General features: G+C 39.8%; 1 protein-coding gene across 2 annotated transcripts in view; it reads left to right on the top strand.

The window, feature by feature from the left end:
* Nucleotides 1-865: 865 nt before the first annotated feature.
* The window catches only part of nfatc3b (nuclear factor of activated T cells 3b), a 23,796-nt gene continuing 4,206 nt past the window's right edge, over nucleotides 866-20,455 (top strand). The window contains exons 1-9 of one of the 2 annotated variants that reach the window (XM_077211482.1): nucleotides 866-1,363; nucleotides 4,039-5,188; nucleotides 5,381-5,543; nucleotides 8,035-8,234; nucleotides 10,703-10,875; nucleotides 11,264-11,404; nucleotides 12,592-12,647; nucleotides 12,795-12,921; nucleotides 17,372-18,160. In XM_077211482.1, coding sequence (XP_077067597.1) covers nucleotides 1,279-1,363; nucleotides 4,039-5,188; nucleotides 5,381-5,543; nucleotides 8,035-8,234; nucleotides 10,703-10,875; nucleotides 11,264-11,404; nucleotides 12,592-12,647; nucleotides 12,795-12,921; nucleotides 17,372-18,160 — 2,884 coding nt within the window. In that variant the 5' untranslated portion in view covers nucleotides 866-1,278. Of the gene's footprint in view, nucleotides 1,364-4,038; nucleotides 5,189-5,380; nucleotides 5,544-8,034; nucleotides 8,235-10,702; nucleotides 10,876-11,263; nucleotides 11,405-12,591; nucleotides 12,648-12,794; nucleotides 12,922-17,368; nucleotides 18,161-20,455 lie in introns of both variants that reach the window. The other variant, XM_077211481.1, reaches the window with a different exon arrangement.

The raw sequence follows: 20,455 nt of genomic DNA, 5'->3' as shown, positions 1-20,455 counted from the left end.
AAGCTGTGTGGGTTAGGCAGCCCTTTTAAAAAGGACCATGGTAGTCAGATTCAGATTCAGAGCCCGGAAAACAAAAGCAACAATAAAAGAAGATTTCCGTTTTATTAGACACCTTAAACTGGTTGATACTCTTATCAAGGGAAGTGTGTTTTGACACCAGTACTACTGTAGTGTTTCTGGAGAAATCTACCTATAAATAGCTTGATTACTTTAGTTACAGTGCATGTGTTCTTTACATATAAGATGAAAATATATATTTTTACTTTCACACTTAACCTTTAAATAAAACTGTAAGGGCCTCTGCTATCAAGATAATAGGTAACGCTTTGTTTTAGTGTCCTTGTAACATGTTATATGTACTTACTGTAGTAAATTATGAATAATTACATACAACTAACCCAATAGTAACAGTAAGTTAATATTACTCGGTGCTTAAATGTATTACATTGTATAAATGACAGTGTAACCCCAAAAAACATGATAGATTCAAAAATAAATGAAATTGTATATTAAGTATCTGCAATCAAAAAAGACCAATTATATAAAGGTCTTAAACTCTTTTGAATAAGATACCATATTTTTTGTTGGTCATTTTTCCGAATTAACTACTTAAAGCGGAAACTGTGGTTACCATGGTATTGTGTGTGTGTGTGTGTGTGTGTGTGTGTGTGTGTGTGTAAGGGAGCTTACTATGTTTTGAGACGGAACGCAACCATATTCTAACTTTGCAAACTAAGTGTGTATTAACTGATCATGTGTGAATTTCCGTCTACTGTATCGAACGAATAATAAAAGTACACCGCTCTCATCTCTACTGCTATTGAACTGTTCTCGCACACTTGTTACATTGTTGCTGTTTGCAAATGTGGCCGCGTGCGCGCGCGCGCGTGCGTTTCCTTTTCGAGGGTTTGTAGTCTGTCAAATGTCGTGACGTCACGTCTGAAGTCGCAGCGTAAAATGTAACTTTGCTATAACCATCTACATGTCCGCAAGACTTCAGATCAGCTCAAACCCAGCATGGGATTATTAAACACCGCAGGAAATCAACAAAGTCCGGGAAGAAACAACATCAGAGGCTCGATCTAACCAACTTCTGAGTGGGGGGGAAAGGACATTTTGCACCGTGTGTTCCGGGTTTTCGCGCTGACACCATCTCTGTTTTGTCAACCAAAGTGACGCTTGTAGAAAGTTGTATAGTTGTAGTGGCGTTTGCGCGCGCATGGGCTTGTTTGTTTATGTAATTCAACAGAAGAAAGTAGAGCTGAGGGGTCTAATGCAATGACTACTAACTACAGCGAGGAACTGGACTTCAGACTGATATTTGGAGAAAGCAGTTATTCTCATCAGTCGCTGAGCCAAACAGGTTTGTACGTTACTTTCAGCGGACGCGACGCGACGTTTCCAACGCTCCGGTTATGATCAATGAAGTGCGTGCAAGCGCGGTTATAATGGGAGCGACGTAGTTGAGGCGCTAGAATGTTTTACAGAAGTGGCCATGTTTGGATGTGCATGTGTCCAGAATATATGAAACTGTTTTAAAATACTGAAAGTCACTTCCTTATCTTTCAACATCAAGTGTAGCTGAAGCGCTTAAAGAGGAAGGTCAAAACCTAATCATGCGAAACATCTTTCAAAAACATGAAGCGTGTATTTACTGTAATATAATATGTTTTGTGCCAATCTAATTGTCGTGGATTGTAGACCAAGAATAATAATAGTACGAATAATAACCATTAATAATAATAATGAACACCGTTATTATTAATAATAATAGTGGCACTGTGAGCAATTTACTGTACTTCCCTAAATACTGTAGGCTACTGTTGAAGTTGTTAATGCAAATTATACAGATACATTACACAGTCCACTGTAAGTGATCGTTCTCTTTCCTTAGGTAAACCTCGCTGATTACATGGTTAGATGCACAGCAAATCACCTTTCCGTTTTTATTGCTGAGCATTTGACTGTCGAAGCTTGAGTGTGTGTGTAACTTCATTGTGGTAGCCAGATAGTGTTATCAGTGTGACAGCATCCCTAGCTCGTGGATCAGAGTGTGTGTGTGATATTTATGGTTAGCTACTGTTGCACTTCTGTCAGTTTGCTCATGTGTCTGAATGAGCCAGAAGAGCATCTCTCGAAATGCATTTGCTCAAGTACCTACAGTATGCCAGTGTGTGGCCTGATGGAGTGTGCTGAAGATTTCTTCACACTCTTGAAAACAACATTTCTTTTGGTGTTTTTTTTCTTTTCTGAAGGATCTTAAAACCTAATAAAGTTACTGGATTGTATTTATCCTTCCAAAAGAAATTAATAAACAATACTGGCCTTAAACATTGTACACAATAACAATCCATCAGTGCACATTATAATAAAAAGTTTGTTTCATGATATTTAATCAAAATATAAGAACTGCTCTACCTCTGAAACATCTCCATCTTGAGTTTCACATAGTCTGATGGGCTACTGGATAATGGTAACCAATAGAGCCTAAAGTTAATGAAGTGATGGACCTCAAAGGAAGACACGGAATAAAACAAATGTAAACGAAAATTTGGATTTTTTGTCTCACAATTCTGATTTTTGTTCTCACAATTGCAATTTTACATCTTGCAATTCTGACTTTATAACATGCAATTGCGACTTTATATCAAGCAATTCTGACTTTATCCGCTGGTTTCACAGACAAGGCTTAAGCAAGTCTCAGACTAAAATGCATGTTTAGCTGTTTTAACTGAAAGCAAATTGCACTGACATATCTTAAAATAAGTCAAAATAAGTGCCATTGTTTTGTCTCAAGATGCACAGCAGTAATGTTTTTTTTCTAAAGCATGTTTATAAAAGCAACTTAAATGCTCTAATTAAACTAAGGCCTAATCCTGGTTTAATCTAAGCCCTGTCTGTGAAACCAGGCCTATAACTTGCAATTGCAAATTTATATCACTCTTTCTGAGAAACAAAAGTTGCAAGTACATTTTTTATATTTTATTCAGTGGTGGAAACAAGTTTTCATGGGAGTTGGATGGTTCAGTCGTATTCCCTCCACAGTCTGATTACTATGGCGTATGTCCTAAAGTAATAAGCCATTTTAGTCCAATGTCAATACAAGGAATTCCCAATGGACAAAATCATGCCCCACCGTACTTTTTCTTGTTTTTTTATCCCGTTTCTCTCAAAAATAAAAATCACTTTAGGTAAAGCCTGGAATACACAGGACTTTTTAAATCTGAACAGAGGCAACAGTGCAACTAGGCAAGTAGGCATCATACACTGACTAAACTGCTGAGGATCACACACACCAGACCAGATTTAGATGCATGACATTATCTGTGTTTCCATTACAGATTTGCGCAAAATGTTTGCAATATTTTATAAATGTTATCAAAAATTAAAAAAAAGATTGCGAAATGATGGAATTTCCATTAACTGATTTTTTTCCTCTTGCGATATGTCCTGCCAAAAAAATTCTGGCAAGGGATGTTTGTAGGTTTAAGTAAATCCCAGCCACCACACTAGCTATTATTTTTAATGGAAGGAGAGACATAGGCGTGTCATCCAAGCATTAATGGCAAGGAAGCCCCTTATACTGGGAGCGGCACATATGAGATGTTTCTGGGGTTTCTCCCTCATTTCTGCTTCAAGCTCTTGATAAAGTGTGCCCTTTCGTTGTTGTTTAGAATCCAGTATTCCTGTAATACTTTTTTCTTTTATGAGTTTAATCTTATCTTCTGTCCAAACATACCGCGCCATCTTTAAAGAACGATCGATTGTTACGAACGTGAGGTGACCTGTAAATTGGGAGTATTTTCAATTCACAATTTCAATTTGCGCAATGTGAAGGGTAAGGGCAATGCAGCTGTGTGTTCGGCTCAAAATATCTAACATGTCTGATGAAAAGTTGGAGTCTGTGGCCATCATACATGGACTTCTGGCATCTAAGCATTGGCAAATCGTTGAGTAGTGTATTCCAGCCTTAAGTGTAAACCAAAATATGTCATATTAACTCTTGTGTTAAAATGAACCTTTTTTCTGTTGCTGTAGAATCCAGATCGGATGATGACGGCAACTCCTACCCTCTCTTTCCTTCTGACCCCAACCATCCCACAGAACAGCAGGACAGTTATACAAACCAGCCTTATGGCACCCTTCACCCTGGTTCCCTGCAACCCATGGATTCTCCCAGCAGGGTGTTTGACTGTCCCAGTATCCAGATCACCTCTATCCCAGCCAACTCCCTCCAGGATCCGGGAACCCACCAGTTGGGCCAGTCAGCAGGAGCGTGTGGGGAAGCGTGTGGTGGGTCTCTGTCGAGGGACCAGCTCTTCCTGCCATTGGATGGATCTATTAGGGACGCGTCCTCACTGTGTCCCAGCCCCTGCAGCAGTTTGTCGTCCCGCAGCTGGTTGTCTGATGCCTCGTCCTGTGAATCCTTCTCGCATATCTACGATGATGTGGAGGCAGAGCTGAACGAGGCGGCCGCTCGAGTTCGGCTGGCGTCTCCTCTAGTGTCACCATTGACATCTCCACTGCCGTCCCCCCTCACCTCTCCCCAGGCATCTCCTCAAGTGTCTCCGCTCGTCTCCCCCTTTGGCTCTCCTGGATGCATGGCTGCATATGGAGACGACTCTTGGTATCGTTACCAACAACATCATCAGCAAAATCTGCAATATCAATCGCTGTCCCCGTATCAGTCGCCCCGCACCAGCATCACTGAGGACACGTGGCTCACTCCCCATCCACACTCCTCGTCCTCACGGCCCTCCTCTCGGCCAACATCGCCATGTGGGAAAAGGCGACATTCCAGTGCAGAGGTCATTCCTGGTTTGGCGTCCCCTCACCTTTCCCCCAACGTGACACCATCTCACTCTCCTCGGGGGAGCGTCACTGAGGAGACGTGGATGAGCGGTGCCACGTTTGCCCCATACCAGACCTTTCCACTGGAGGTAGACATCCCATCCAAAACAAGAAGAACTTATCAGACCAACCACCATCAGGATCAAGCATCTCTGTTGCCTGGACACGAGGACTCAGTTCTTCAAGACCAAGGTCTTGCAAATCCATCGCTAAACTCGGGGATAGCTGTATCCCTGCCCAGTTTAAGGAAAGAGGATATAGTGGAACATTTCTTAGCCGTCCCAACACACTTCCCTTGGGCCAAACCCAAACAAGTCAATAATACTCCTTTATACAGGTAAATTGCATGTATGCATAGGACTTCATTTTGCTTTGGTTTTGAATAAGTGGCAGTTAAATAATAGATTGTTAGACTTGTTGCGCCATCGTTATTAGGGTTATAACAAAAGGTGTTCTGTTTCAGTGACCAATTCCCCAAAACAACAGCTACATTTGTTAAAGCAACTGCTGTTCTTTATTTCTTGCTCAGGTCCACATCTTTACCTCCACTGGAATTTCCTCTGCCCAGTCAGTGTGGCCAATGTGAGTTAAAGATCGAGATCCAACCTAAACCTCACCACAGAGCCCATTATGAGACGGAGGGCAGTCGAGGGGCCATTAAATCCGACTGTGGAAGACACCCTGTTGTAAAGGTCAGGTTTTACACCAGCTCTCACAATGGCCTTTTATAAATTTCCCTATAGTTAAAGCCTGTTATAGCCTGTTTGTCTGCCAGATGGGAGAAAAAACCTGTTTGGAAACAGTCATTTTTGCAATTCCATTTGGTGCCACTAGTGAATTATAAATGGAAATACAGGTCCTTCTAAAAAAATTACCATATTGTGACAATGATAATTATTTTCCATAATATAATGATAAAAATTAAACTTTCATATATTTTAGATTCATTGCACACCAACTGAAATATTTCAGGTCTTTTATTGTTTTAATACTGATGATTTTGGCATACAGCTCATGAAAACCTCAAATTCCTATGTCAAAAAATTAGCATATTTCATCCGACCAATAAAAGAAGTGTTTTTAATACAAAAAAGTCAACCTTCAAATAATTATGTTCAGTTATGCACTCAATACTTGGTCGGGAATCCTTTTGCAGAAATGACTGCTTCAATGCGGCGTGGCATGGAGGGAATCAGCCTGTGGCACTGCTGAGCTGTTATGGAGGCCCAGGATGCTTCGATAGCGGCCTTAAGCTCATCCAGAGTGATGGGTCTTGCGTCTCTCAACTTTCTCTTCACAATATCCCACAGATTCTCTATGGGGTTCAGGTCAGGAGAGTTGGCAGGCCAATTGAGCACAGTAATACCATGGTCAGTAAACCATTTACCAGTGGTTTTGGCACTGTGAGCAGGTGCCAGGTCGTGCTGAAAAATGAAATCTTCATCTCCATAAAGCTTTTCAGCAGATGGAAGCATGAAGTGCTCCAAAATCTCCTGATAGCTAGCTGCATTGACCCTGCCCTTGATAAAACACAGTGGACCAACACCAGCAGCTGACATGGTACCCCAGACCATCACTGACTGTGGGTAATTGACACTGGACTTCAGGCATTGTGGAATTTCCTTCTCCCCAGTCTTCCTCCAGACTCTGGCACCTTGATTTCCGAATGACATGCAAAATTTGCTTTCATCTGAAAAAAGTACTTTGGACCACTGAGCAACAGTCCAGTGCTGCTTCTCTGTAGCCCAGGTCAGGCGCTTCTGCCGCTGTTTCTGGTTCAAAAGTGGCTTGACCTGGGGAATGCGGCACCTGTAGCCCATTTCCTGCACACGCCTGTGCACGGTGGCTCTGGATGTTTCTACTCCAGACTCAGTCCACTGCTTCCGCAGGTCCCCCAAGGTCTGGAATCGGTCCTTCTCCACAATCTTCCTCAGGGTCCGGTCATCTCTTCTCGTTGTGCAGCGTTTTTTGCCACACTTTTTCCTTCCCACAGAGTTCCCACTGAGGTGCCTTGATACAGCACTCTGGGAACAGCCTATTTGTTCAGACATTTCTTTCTGTGTCTTACCCTCTTGGTGTCAATGATGGCCTTCTGGACAGCAGTCAGGTTAGCAGTCTTACCCATGATTGCGGTTTTGAGTAATGTCACAGGCTGGGAGTTTTTAAAAGCCTCAGGAATCTTTTGCAGGTGTTTAGAGTTAATTAGTTGATTAAGATGATTAGGTTAATAGCTCGTTTAGAGACCCTTTTCATTATATGCTAAATTTTTGAGATTTTCATGAGCTGTATGCCAAAATCATCAGTATTAAAACAATAAAAGACCTGAAATATTTCAGTTGGTGTGCAATGAATCTAAAATATATGAAAGTTAAATTTTTATCATTACATTATGGCAAATAATGAACTTTATCACAATATGCTAATTTTTTGAGAAGGACCTGTATGTACATGTGATTCATTGATTATGGTTAATTATTAATGGAGTAGTTCATCCATCATTGCCTACTTGTTCTGTGTTGGTTTTGTTCGACACAGAAACTGTATTGTGCAAAATTTGAACTTGCACAGCAGATGTTTTCATTATTCTGGGAAATTGAGAATGGGTTCCATACCTCAAGGTTTATAGCTCATCTGACACCTGCTCCAGTAAAAATAAAAGACCAAAATACCAGATTATTGTTTGAATGTATTTAATTATTTATATTGATATTATAATGCTTTAGGATTTTTTTTGTTTAACTAGTGTTAGTTTAGACATTATAATATTCGATAAATGATCTAATTTGCCTGTAATAGAAGTTAAGATAAATGTTATTCATGTGATGAATATCCGACAGTCTTATGGAGAGAGCTTTTGATCCAGTCAGCGTGTGGTATTTTTAACAGGGCTAATGTTACATGTGTTGGCCTGTTTGTTTACCCTAGCTACCAATAACACACATAGACAACCTTTCCTGCCATCAGAAGAACAGAAGTTCTTAGCTTTAAAAAACTAGAAAAGGAAAGTTATTCAACAGAAACTTGAATGTTGGTTGGAAAGGCCAGCCTGATGTGGGTTACTTTGAATACTTTAAGGGCTATAGTGCATTAAAGCGTTGATAGATGATTGATACTGGGCACATACCATTTATTTGGAATAATCAGTTGCATGTTTACTCATATTGTTTGTTCTCGCATCTGCAGCTAATAGGGTGTAATGAAAAACCCATCAGCCTGCAGATGTTCATTGGGACAGCGGATGATCGTTACACCAGGCCACACCCGTTCTATCAAGTGCACAGGATTACTGGCAAAACTGTAGCGACTCCGAGTCAAGAGACCGTGATATCCAACACCAAAGTTCTTGAAATTCCTCTCCTTCCTGAAAACAACATGTGTGCCAGGTACCTGTCAGACAAACCTCTGATTTACATTCAGCATGACCTGCACGCATTGTAGAGAGAGATTTTTTTGCATAAATGATATATTGACGTGGCTGACAGGTTAGTCTTTGGAACAAGAAAATGGCAGCTCTTAATGGAAAATATGTAAAATTCAGAACAGAACAGAGCTCTTAATTTTTTGTTCAACTTTGCCCCTCAGGGAATACTTTTAATAAAATGTGTTTAAAATGATTTGCACTCAAACGAGGTGAAGACTCAAGTTATATCAGGACCCTAATTAAAGCTGGAGTGGATTGCTTCATGGGAGCCGACATGACAGTCGAAGATTGTGAATCAATCTTTTTATCATGGTACCTATCTTATTATCTGACAGTTTTTCTAACAGAAACAAATTAATCACGGCTGACTATGAGTAGATCATTTCTACAGTGAAACCCACTACCAAATTGCCCAGGCTTTTAATAGAAACTTTTCAATATTGTGATGGTATTGAGCAAATGCAGGTCTCATGAATGCATACGACAATGTGAAATTACTTAAAGTCCCCCTGTAGTCAATAATTTTATTCTTTGAATCTCATCTTTGTTCACCAAAATGACATATTTAAAAGTGTTCTTCAAAAATTTGTCATGCCTTAAAATAGCTTGAATGCAACTCCAAGCCCCTGCCTCCTTTAGTACACGTGGCACAATGAATATGCAAATTAGCCCCGCCTCCACTCACTCACACCAGCTCAGAGATCTGTCAACTTACTGAGGTAAACGCTGCACAATCGGACACATAACGCTAATTAATATGATTAGCATTTTGCTTGACTATGTTAAAAAAACAGCTAATAATGTGTTGCTGATGTTACATGAACCATGTTCCCTTTCGCCATCTCAGTCTGCCTTCTGACAATCATCAAAAACACTTGATAACACACAGAAAGGCATATAGTTCGTCATAACATCGTAATAGTCAAGTCAAGTCAAGTCACATTTCTTTATATAGCGCTTTATACAATACAGATTATATCAAAGCAGCTTTACAGAGATAACAGGAAAATAATGCAAAAAAGTTTGTTTCCAGAAGAAAATAGCGTCACAGTTCAGCTTAAAGGGTTAGTTCACCCAAAAATGAAAATTAAGTCATTAATTACTCACCCCCATGCTGTACCAACCCCGTAAGACCATCGTTCATCTTCGGAACACAAATGAAGATATTTTTGATTAAATCTGAGAGGTGGATCACTGCTACATAGGCTGCCTGAGGGAATGAAACTTGACGGCCCAGAAAGTCATTAAAGAACATGTTTAAATATTCCATGTGCCTACAGTGGCTCAACTATAAGTTTATCAAGCGACGAGAATACTTTTTTCCCGAAAAAAAAAACATAATAACGACTTTATTCGACTATTCCTTTTCTTCCTTGTGGGCCTGAGACGAGAGTTCAAGAGATTTCCACGACGCATGCGCGAGAACTGAACAAGAAGTATTAGAAGAAGAACGTTCTCTTCTCAGTTCTCGCGCATGCGTCGTGGAAATCTCTTGAACTCTCGTCTCAGGCCCACAAGGAAGAAAAGGAATAGTCGAATAAAGTCGTTATTATGTTTTTTTTTTCGGGAAAAAAGTATTCTCGTCGCTTGATAAACTTATAGTTGAGCCACTGTAGGCACATGGAATATTTAAACATGTTCTTTAATGACTTTCTGGGCCGTCAAGTTTCATTCCCTCAGGCAGCCTATGTAGCAGTGATCCACCTCTCAGATTTAATCAAAAATATCTTCATTTGTGTTCCGAAGATGAACGAAGGTCTTACGGGGTTGGTACAGCATGGGGGTGAGTAATTAATGACTTAATTTTCATTTTTGGGTGAACTAACCCTTTAAGTAAGTTCAGTGATCTTAATTTTTGTTTAAAAAAAAAAGTTATTAATTTAGTTTTGTTCATATCATATTTGTTCGTACCGATTGTTCATATCAACAGAAATTTATACCGGGATAACCTGGCATCTATTGAGACTCCACTGCTTCATAGTTAATTATATGGTAGTTCGCTGTTAACAATATGCTAAATCCCGCCGGCACGTTGATCTGATTGGTTACAAGGTAGTTTGTGATGTCAGAAACACCAGTGATTTCAAACCGTGTTTTTGAGACTGTCTTTGGTTCACTGCAGTTTTAAGCAGAAAATACTCAGCAATGCTGTCGACTTATGAATTTACACATGGTTTGTTTTAAAGCATTTTAAAAACACCACATAGACATATAAATAACAATAAAAGATGGATTTTCACCACAGGGGGACTTTAAATGTGAGTTATAGCTAATAGTTTATATTGAGTTTCTCTGAGCCACTATCAGCAAATAGCACCATTTATGTCACTCTTTGTTTTAATTTCACTTGCTAACTTGCAATTTTATTAAATAAACAGAATTTAACTGACTGTAATCTTATGGCTGCCCTCTGTCATCTTTCTTTGAAAGCATCGACTGTGCTGGGATCCTGAAGCTACGAAACTCAGACATCGAGTTGCGTAAGGGAGAGACTGATATCGGGCGTAAGAACACACGTGTGCGCACCGTGTTTCGTGTTCATATCCCGCAACACAGCGGCAAAGTGCTGTCACTGCAGGTGGCGTCCGTACCAATAGAATGCTGTAAGTTTTTTTTTTTTTTATGTGGATTTCCTATGTGAAATTATGTGAAAACATGTTATTGCATGTCTAAGTCAACTGATATTGGTGGAAGAATATCCTCATTCTAGAGAGCATTTCCTGGATCAAAATTGTATATGTCCATGTAAAGAAAATATTTGGTCCATTTCCTTATAAGAGAGATATTGTACATTTTAAACATGTAAAAGAAAACTTTAAATATTTAAAATAGATTTAAAAAGTTTTAAATACATTATACAGATGGCCACAAAGTTAACAAACATTGACTAAAAGCCACAAAAATAAAATGTTGTATTTGAAAATGTCACCGAACTGTATTGATAAACATTTCTTCTGCAATTTACAGCCATTGTTTTTCTCTGTTGACTAGCTCAACGCTTAGCTCAGGAACTTCCTCACGTCGAGAGCTTTAGTCCCACCTGTGGTTCTGTGACCGGAGGAGAAGAGATGCTTATAACAGGCCAGAACATCAGTCCAGAATCAATAGTGGTCTTTCTAGAAAAGAGCTCTGGTAAGTGAAGTCATCTATTACAATAACTATTCTCACAGTGTAACTTGCGGGTTGCAGAGACGAGGAGAAAGAGGATCTAATTGCAGCAGTTGAAATGTATTAACAGGAACAAAAAGGAAACAATACAACTCAGGAACAAACTCTCAGGCAGGAACGGAACAACCAAGCTCAGCGCAACAATAACAGAGACCTGACCTGAACCAAACACAGGGCTTAAATACACAGTAAACTAATCAAAGAAATGACACACAGTTGACATGACTAATTACACACTGAGTAACCCAGGAGACTTAGTTTTCAACTAAAAACGTACAACTTTTTGTGTGTTTTGGCATTTCATTTACACGACAACAGCAGTTTGGCTGGCTGGAAAAGCGGAGTTTTCAAAGTGGAAGTTTTTGAAAATGGTCTCTGTCTAAACAATAAAAACTTGAATTTGTGGAAACGATGACGTCATACAGATGCATATTACTTGTTCAGTCTATAGTGTGTATATAGGAGAATACAGGGGTTTTGAGTCGTTTTCACGGATCCGTGTGAATGGGGATCATTTTGACAATAGTGTCGTCACTACGTGGAAAACTCAAAGGAAAAACTTCTACGTTTTAAGCATATCATTGAGTAAACGTATCCTTAAACAGATCAAACATAACCCTGACACACAGCTAGGCTGCATCCGAAATCGCATACTTACCCTGATATAGTAGGCAAAAACAGTATGTGACAAAAGAAGTATGTTGAATTCACAGTACTCATAAAAGAACAGGCTAAAAGTACCCGGATGACCTACTGCTTCCGGAGAGATTCTGAAGTGTGTGTATGATGGACACTTTCCTATCCCATGAGGCCACGGGAGAGGATTTATGTATGGCAGTGAATGGCAGTGAAGCAACGTAACTTGCACCAGTAGATCACATGATAATGACAACATGGCGAATGTAGTATCTCCGGATTACATTCATACTACACACCTTCATACTATAGAACTTAATTTTTAGCGGCTGTGAAGTAATTACTTATTCAAAATAAGACCTACTCAAGAGAGTATGTGGTTTGAGACGCAGACCATGGCTCTCTGCTCTAATTAGGAGCTGTTTTTAGATCAGTAGTCTACCAATAAATTTTGGATGACAGTTTGTTATGTAATAACAAAAGAGCCTTTGTATTGTCCTTTTTTCCCATTCCAGATGGTAAAACACAATGGGAGGTCGATATGAGGGCTTTACAAGAGAAGAGTCAAAATGTGAGCATAATGAGTTATTGATTTTGTTATAAAACACTGATATTCCTCAATTTATTTAAACAACATTGCATATGTGCATTGTTATATGCACATCCCATTGAGATCTATAATTACAGGTGTCTCTTGTGTGTTCCCATTCCTGTTTAGACAAGCATAGTGGTAAAGATTCCTCCGTACTACAAGAAAACCACGGCCTCCTCCACCCAGGTGCAGTTCTATGTCAGCAATGGCAAAAGGAAGAGAAGTGTCTCACAGTTCTTCACCTATCTTTCAGGTAATAGTCCTTGTAAGCAGAAATATCAGCAACTCTGGTCCACTTTGGTGGCAAGAACTGCCAAGAACCAAACACAGGTCAATCTAAAATAGACCGGTAGTAGCTCATTCATGTAATGAACAGTCTCTAGGAACATGTAAAACGGTGCACTGACACTGAAACCACATGAAGAGGTAGTCAAAAACACTTGTGACCACATAAAGTCTTTGCAGTAGTAGAAAAGCTCCGTCCGTAGTGCGTCCCGGTGAAGCACTTCTTACTCGTCCCCCCTTCACCTAACACGTGTTGTGAGAGAGCACACTAAATCAAGTCATTCAGACTTCACTGTGTTTTACAAAAACACACCATTTTCAATGGGAAACGCAGCTGATCTCCTTATCATTTTCATTTACTTGCATTTCGTTAAATTCCTTTCCCGTTTACACAAAATCCAAATACTAGTAGTCACAGTTAATATGTTAATCTTGAATGTCTCAGCTGATGACTTGTGATCGGATCACCAAAACACATTTTAATCCCAGGCAGAAACAAGGCCTAGGTGTCTCAAACAAAACTCTGAACAGATTTAATAGATGTTCTGAAGCGTGCGTTGTAGCAGCCTGGTAACTTAAAAAAAAAAAAAAAAAGCATTTCTGCATACCAATTTGTGTAGGACATGGATAGCCAACCCTGCTCCTGGAAGGGTACCATCCTGCAGAGTTTATTTCCATGCCTAATCAAACATACTAATCAAGGTGTTCAGGATTACTCGTGAATGTTGGAGCAGGGTTACAACTGAAGGTCTGCTGGGTTTGCAACACCTGGGGTAGAGGCTAACCAATCAAATTTGAGCTTCTAGGTTTAGAGATCGAAAACTTTGAAATCCATAGAATGTGTATAATATGCCATGTTGTCTGAGACTGAGGCCCTGTTTACACCTGGTATTAACGGTGCAATGTGTGAAAATTTTGAGTATCTATTAACAGAAATGCAATATGACATCCATAACTATGTGTTCAGTGATGTATAAAGAACTTACTTAATAAACCGTAATGTTTTTATTACCTTAGAATGAGGCATTTATATCTACATAGGCGCGGGAATCCCCTTCTATGAAGGTCGACATATTGTGTCGTCATGTTTCTACCGTAGCCGACAGCGAACAAACAGCGCTACAGAGCGCGTTTCGTCACTACCTTGAAAGAGAAGCCGCAGAAAGCTAGAAGCTTATGAAGGTAAATTAGTAGCAAAACTCGAGAGCACGTAGATGTGAATTTGAGAACTTGTACAATAAATATTCGTACTTGTACGCGAACATTTACACTCACAGCTCCGATGTGAAAACCTGTAAAATAAAAATGTGAACTTGAACGCTGAGATTTGCACTCGCAGACAATAGTCACAAACCTGTATTCTGAATTTGAAGCTGCAGACAAGCAGTCACAAATGTGTAAAATGCCATTCACAAAAATACAACGACAGACACAAACTTGTAATACAAATTTTCACTTCTTCCAACATTCAAATTCGCAGTACAGCCTCAAATTGGCACTTGCAACTTCTCAAATCTGTCACTGCAAATTCAAATTTCGCGCCTTGACTTTTGCTACTCTTTTCGCGATATATTAGGTGCAAAACGAACTTGTGCACTTGCAACTCAGTGGCGGCGAGAGAGGAAGGGGGCGGGAGTGGGGGTGTTCAAAGGAGCCGTTTTATTGGTTGGCGCCTAGCCAATGAAATGGGACTTCTGTTATTTGTGAAGATGTCACGAAACCCGTTTGTGATGGACCGTTATTAAAAGTAATAAATGATATTATCAAACTCAGTTAACAACACCATACTAATTAAGCATAGCCTTGTAGGCTACAGAAAAGCCAATGAGCCCAGAATATGACGAAAGAAAGCAAATATGTGTTAAGTGCAAATAAACCTGCTGCCTGCAGTTTTATTAATAATAACAAATTGTGTGTGTGTTTTTTTTTTATAACTGTTGGTCCATTAAGCCTCGTGAAGAGTTTTCTTGGTTTTCTATGGGAGGGAAATGCTTAACGTACAATTAAACGCGTGCAAATTACTTTTCTATGCTTTATTAGTAGGCATGGTGTTTCCTGAGTTTGACCTTTTCAAACCACTGTCTTTAATGCATTGTGCTCATATTCTGTGTTGATCTGCTTTTCTGTACATAGCCTGCATTATTAGTATGGTGTTGTTTACTGAGTTTGATAATATCATTTATTTCTTTTAATATCAGTCTAATGCATTAAGCCATGTTAGCATTTCAGATCTTTATTTTTTTAATGCAACATTAAATATACAAAAGATTTGTACATGCATAGCCTGTACACCTCACAACAACAGCTTTAGCATTTCAGATCATATTCAGATCGTCTCCGAGAAGCGGGTTTCGTGATATCATCACATATAACAGAAGTACCATTTTATTGGCTAGGCGCCAACCAATAAAACGGCTCCTTTGAACACCCCCACTCCCGCCCCCTTCCTCTCTCGCCGCCACTGAGTTGCAAGTGCACAAGTTCGTTTTGAATCTAAAAAATCGCGAAAAGAGTAGCAAAAGTCAAGGCGCGAAATTTGAAAGTGCAGTGACAGATTTGAGAAGTTGCAAGTACCTACTTGAGGTTGTAGGCCTACTGCGAGTGTGAATGTAAAAATACGTGCAAATATATGTTAGGCTACAAGTTTGTGTCTGTCGTTGTATTTTTGTGAATGGCGTTTTACAAATTTTTGACTGCTTGTCTGCAGCTTCAAATTCAGAATACAGGTTTGTGACTATTGTCTGCGAGTGCAAATCTTAGCATTCAAGTTTTCACATTGAAGCTGTGAGTGTACATTTTAGCGTACAAGTACGAATATTTCTATTGTACAAGTTGTCAAATTCACATCTACGTGTTCTCGAGTTTTGCTACCAATTTACCTTCATAGAAGCTAGCCATAAACACCGTGAGTAGTGCCTTTTCCTTTGTCAGTGGTGTAAAATATGTAGTTGGATTGTTTCATGTAACTTAATTCTTCTCCCTCGCTGTGTTATGGCTTTGCTATGTGGGGATAAATGTGCTGGTTACGTTCGTGAGACAGCTGATTAGTACTCTTGTCATTGACCGTAAAACAGTTACAGGAATCACCAACCCGTCGATCTGGGAAGCATTTTAAGTCGATCGAGTTTCCAAAATCGGAGAAAAAAAGCCTATTGTGTGTAGTAAATGGTGTCTAGGGGATGCGGAGGCGCGCGCGCTGTTACAATCACGTCATTTTTGCCGCACGCACCTTTGGCTCATGCGGACGCGTCCAGTATAAACAAGGCTTTACGCTTTAACCAGCTCAGCCACAGTAACAGCTCATATTAGCCAGCTAAACTTTTACTACCCTGTTAGAAAAAATATATAGTTGCATAGTTTCATGTGGTTCTTCTCCCTCACTGTATTATGGGTTTGCTATGTGGGGAGAAATGTGCTGGTTACGTTCGTGAGACAATCAGCTGATTACTATTATTATATTATATGTTAAGACCCTTGATCCTCACCTGACTATGGCTTTGTAAACTTTATCCATGATGTGGTTTATAATGGACTGTGGTACAGAAACTTGGTTTGCTCTGGCTATTCTCTGCTGTCTCAGACGACGATGTTTGTCCCGTTTGAGACACGGTAGCTTCTTCGAAAGGGAGGGGTGAGCGGTGGGCTGAGCCCTTAGTGTAAACTCGCAACCGAACCGCTAGATGGCGCTAAAAGTCACACACTGCACCTTTAAGATGTGTTTTGGTGTATAGGATCACAAGTGGACGACGCCAAATACAGTTGTAAACGGGGTCTAAAACTTTTTGAGCTTGTCCACTTTGCACCACTTCCAGAGGTAGTCGAATATCATCCATGATGTTCATGTCTTTCTTTCTTCAGTCGAAAATAAATTAAGGTTTTTGTGGAAAACATTCAGGATTTGTCTCCATATAATGGACTTTAATGGCAACCAAAGGTTTGAGGGTCCAAATGTCAGTTTGTGGTTAAAAAGTATATTGTTTTATTTTATTTTTAGAAAATGACTGATCGTTTCGCTAGATAAGACCCTTATTTCTCGACTGGGATCGTGTCGAGGCTTTGAAGCTGCATTGAGACTGACATTTGGACCCTCAAACCTTTGGTTGCCATTAAAGTCCATTATATGGAGACAGATCCTGGAATGTTTTCTTCAAAAACCTTAATTTATTTTCGACTGAAGAAAGAAAGACATGGACATCTTGGATGACATGGGGGTGAATAAATTATCAGGATATTTTTATTTGAAAGTGAACTAATCCATTAATAACAGGTTTGAACAGGGCCTTAAATTACTATAGAACTGCACTGAATTTAGGACTCAATTGGACAATATAATATATCAATTTTCAAATGTTTTGAGAAATGAAGAAATGCCCACAAAGCTAATCTGTAATGTGTTGAACACCCTCCTTCCAAAGCAGTGCATGTGAAGCAAGAGTTTGGCATGAGGCCGGACCTTAACACCAACGGCCAGCATCCAGCCACGTCCCCAACAGGTCTCAGCACCACTGGGGACTCAGTGTCTTCAAATGAGGTGCAGCCTCTTGAGCAGTGGCTGCTGACCGAAGGGTCTCCATCTTCAGCCCATCTCTGCTACTCACCTCAGGATCTGCAGGATCTGAGCTGTTCTCATCCGGCAGACCGAAGCCTTGATGCCGTAGCAGACCTCCACCCTATGTTCTCTCTGGTGGATTTCAACCACGCATTGTACCAAAAACCTCAACAGGATCTGTCTTACAAAGGACAACCTAGTCCTCCAATGGTTGGGGGTTCACTGCAAGGCTGCAAGTCATCCCAAATCCCTGCAGAGCAACCCAGGTCTCAGCGAGGTGAAGGATACCAAGGCATCCCTTCAGAACACACTCATAATCTCTACAACCGTGGCTCTATCTCAGTGTCCAGTACCTCTGTTCTAACTAGCGCAAATGTGGCAACATCTGGTCTGGATCCGGTGCAGTTCCCACAGTCCTCCTCTTCCCAGGTGCTTCCTCTTTCCCACCAGCCTACTCTTGCCAAAGTGCCTTCCAACTCACCGTCTATCAGAGAGAGTTTGATGGACCCTCAACCTTCAGACGCATCTCTTGAGGAGTCCAGCAAACGTTACCGTTTGCCACAAGGTGGAGAAAGCCTTGATATTAAACAGGAACCAGATGAAGAGAAAGAGCTTGGCTTTCAGTCCATAGGCCTACAGGATATCACTCTCGATGATGGTAAGACTCCAAGGAGAACCGTTTTAAATTAATGAAGTTAAGGGAACAATGCTGATTACCACATAAAATCATTTCGACCTGTTTCTCAGTTTGTTTAAACAATCTAAATTACTCTCTGAGGCAAGGCATTCCCCACAACTGTTTCAGAGGTATAGCCACAAGACTTAAAGCTTTTAATGTTGTTTATATGTCTATGTGGTGTTTTTAATATGCTTTAAGACAAACCATGTGTAAATTCATAAGTCGACAGCATTGCTGAGTATTTTCTGCTTAAAACTGCATTGAAACAAAGACAGTCTCAAAAACACGGTTTGAAATCGCCGGTGTTTCTGGCGTCACAAACTACCTTGTAACCAATCAGATCAACGTGTGATCGTCAACGAGTGGATCTCTGAGTGAGTGATTGGATGCGGGGCTCATTTGCATATTCATAGAGCAGTGTTTACTAAATGAGGCAAGGGTGTCGAGTTACATTGAAGATATTTAAAGGCATGAAGACACTTTTTCAAAGACAAAATTTGGTGATCAAAGATGAGTTTTAAGGGATATAATTATTGACTTCAGGGTGACTAGAACAGTATTTCCACCGCTAAAAACAAATTTACTCCCCAAGCAACAAACATACAAGTTTCACATTTATGCTTTTAAACTCTCCTTTTCCTATAGATTCATATTGTAAGTGCATTACTGTAATGAGTGCATAAACTAAATGAGATTTGTACAAAGGGGCTGCTCAAAATAAGTTTCAGTGGTAATCAAGATTATGCTAATATTTTGATGATAAAGCTGAATTTATTTTGTACCTGGAACATTTCTTTCCACACTTCATGTGTGAGTGTGTTTAGGATTTCATTATGCTAAGAAATGAAGATTCCTTTAGTGACCCGGAAATAAGTCCATTAACATTTGCACATCAACACCTATTACTGTGTGACTGTTTATTCCAGACCATATTATCTGTTCACATGCAATACACGCTTTTGACTGACTCTCATGCTGGGTCAGTAACTCACGCCAAGCTACATTAACAGAATATGCACTAACTTTGTGGCATATGCTAGCCAGGATTTTTGTTTACTCTCTAGAAAAACTAGCAGCTGCCACCCCTAGTGTCTGGAAGCCGGTTTGGTTTGGGCCTAATTATAGTCTCTAGTCCCGCGGTGCAGTGGGAAAGAGGATACTGGCATTGCATGGAGTCACTGAACGAGCTAAATATAACGCGAAGGCTAATCCACCGCTAGTTTTGCGCAGCTGTATTGTGACAGTCTTGCATACTTCACATTAGATGTTGCTGCTGTTAGCCTGCAAGAAGACCGTTTAAATGAAAGTAGAAGTTTGATTGAACTTGAACTTTGTTAATGAAGGTGTTTATACCTGCTTTTTCTCCTAGGATAGTGTAGAGTAGAATATATTTATTTATCTATTAAAGGAACAGTTCACCCTGAAGTTTAAGTTAAACCTGTATGAATTTCTTTCTTCTGCTGAACACAAAAGAAGATATTTTGAAGAATGTCGCCGGTAACCAGACAGTTGATGGTCCCCATTGACTTCCATAGTATTTTGGATGACAGAAAGCATATTTTTGGGTGAACTCTCCTTTTAAGCTTCTTGCTTTTACATCCAGTTGTTTTTGCAGAGTGAGATATAAATATGTTTAGATTTTATTGATGCAGTTTTATTTACAGTTTTTTTTTTACAATTGCTTGGACACATTTCTCAATACTAAGGTGACTTTTTCAAAACTCTTCACACAGCTCTCTTCACCAACTTTCAGCTCAGCACTGCAGTTTACTTTATTTCACACTCAAAAACACTTCATGCGTCTCAAGTCATTCTTCCAGAACACTAGCAAAGGTTTCACCCAATAAACACTTTTCCCCTTTTGAATAGATGGTAATGAAAACTTGTGTGAGTGTTCAGCTTCATCTGATTGTTTTGATAGTATCTGATTTTTAGATTTGGAATATATTTCAATATGCTATTACTGTAGAAATGTAGAACATTTCTTATTCATTTTTGTATTATGTTAGGCTGTGAAAAGAGTGTTGAAAAGAGTGAAAGCATGTGCAAATTGGCCGGTAGGTACATAGAGTTCTGATGTTTGTGTCTAAATGAGAAAATAATTGATGTTATTTGAAATATGTAGTCATTGAATACATTTCCTGCCAAGGCCAATGATCCACGTTTTAGATCACATGCACTGATGTTGTGCTCACAGTGTGAAGAGTTATGACCCAAGTGACCTAACCATTGAGAAACGGGTCCTAGCGATTGTAAAAAAATAAAAATATAAAT

Source organism: Siphateles boraxobius, unplaced genomic scaffold (genome assembly GCF_051911475.1).
Source record: "Siphateles boraxobius isolate OS27281-9 unplaced genomic scaffold, OSU_SipBor_1 65, whole genome shotgun sequence".
Lineage (NCBI taxonomy): Eukaryota > Metazoa > Chordata > Actinopteri > Cypriniformes > Leuciscidae > Siphateles > Siphateles boraxobius.
Note: the sequence above shows the minus strand (reverse complement) of the source record. Positions and strands in the feature narration are given on the sequence as shown.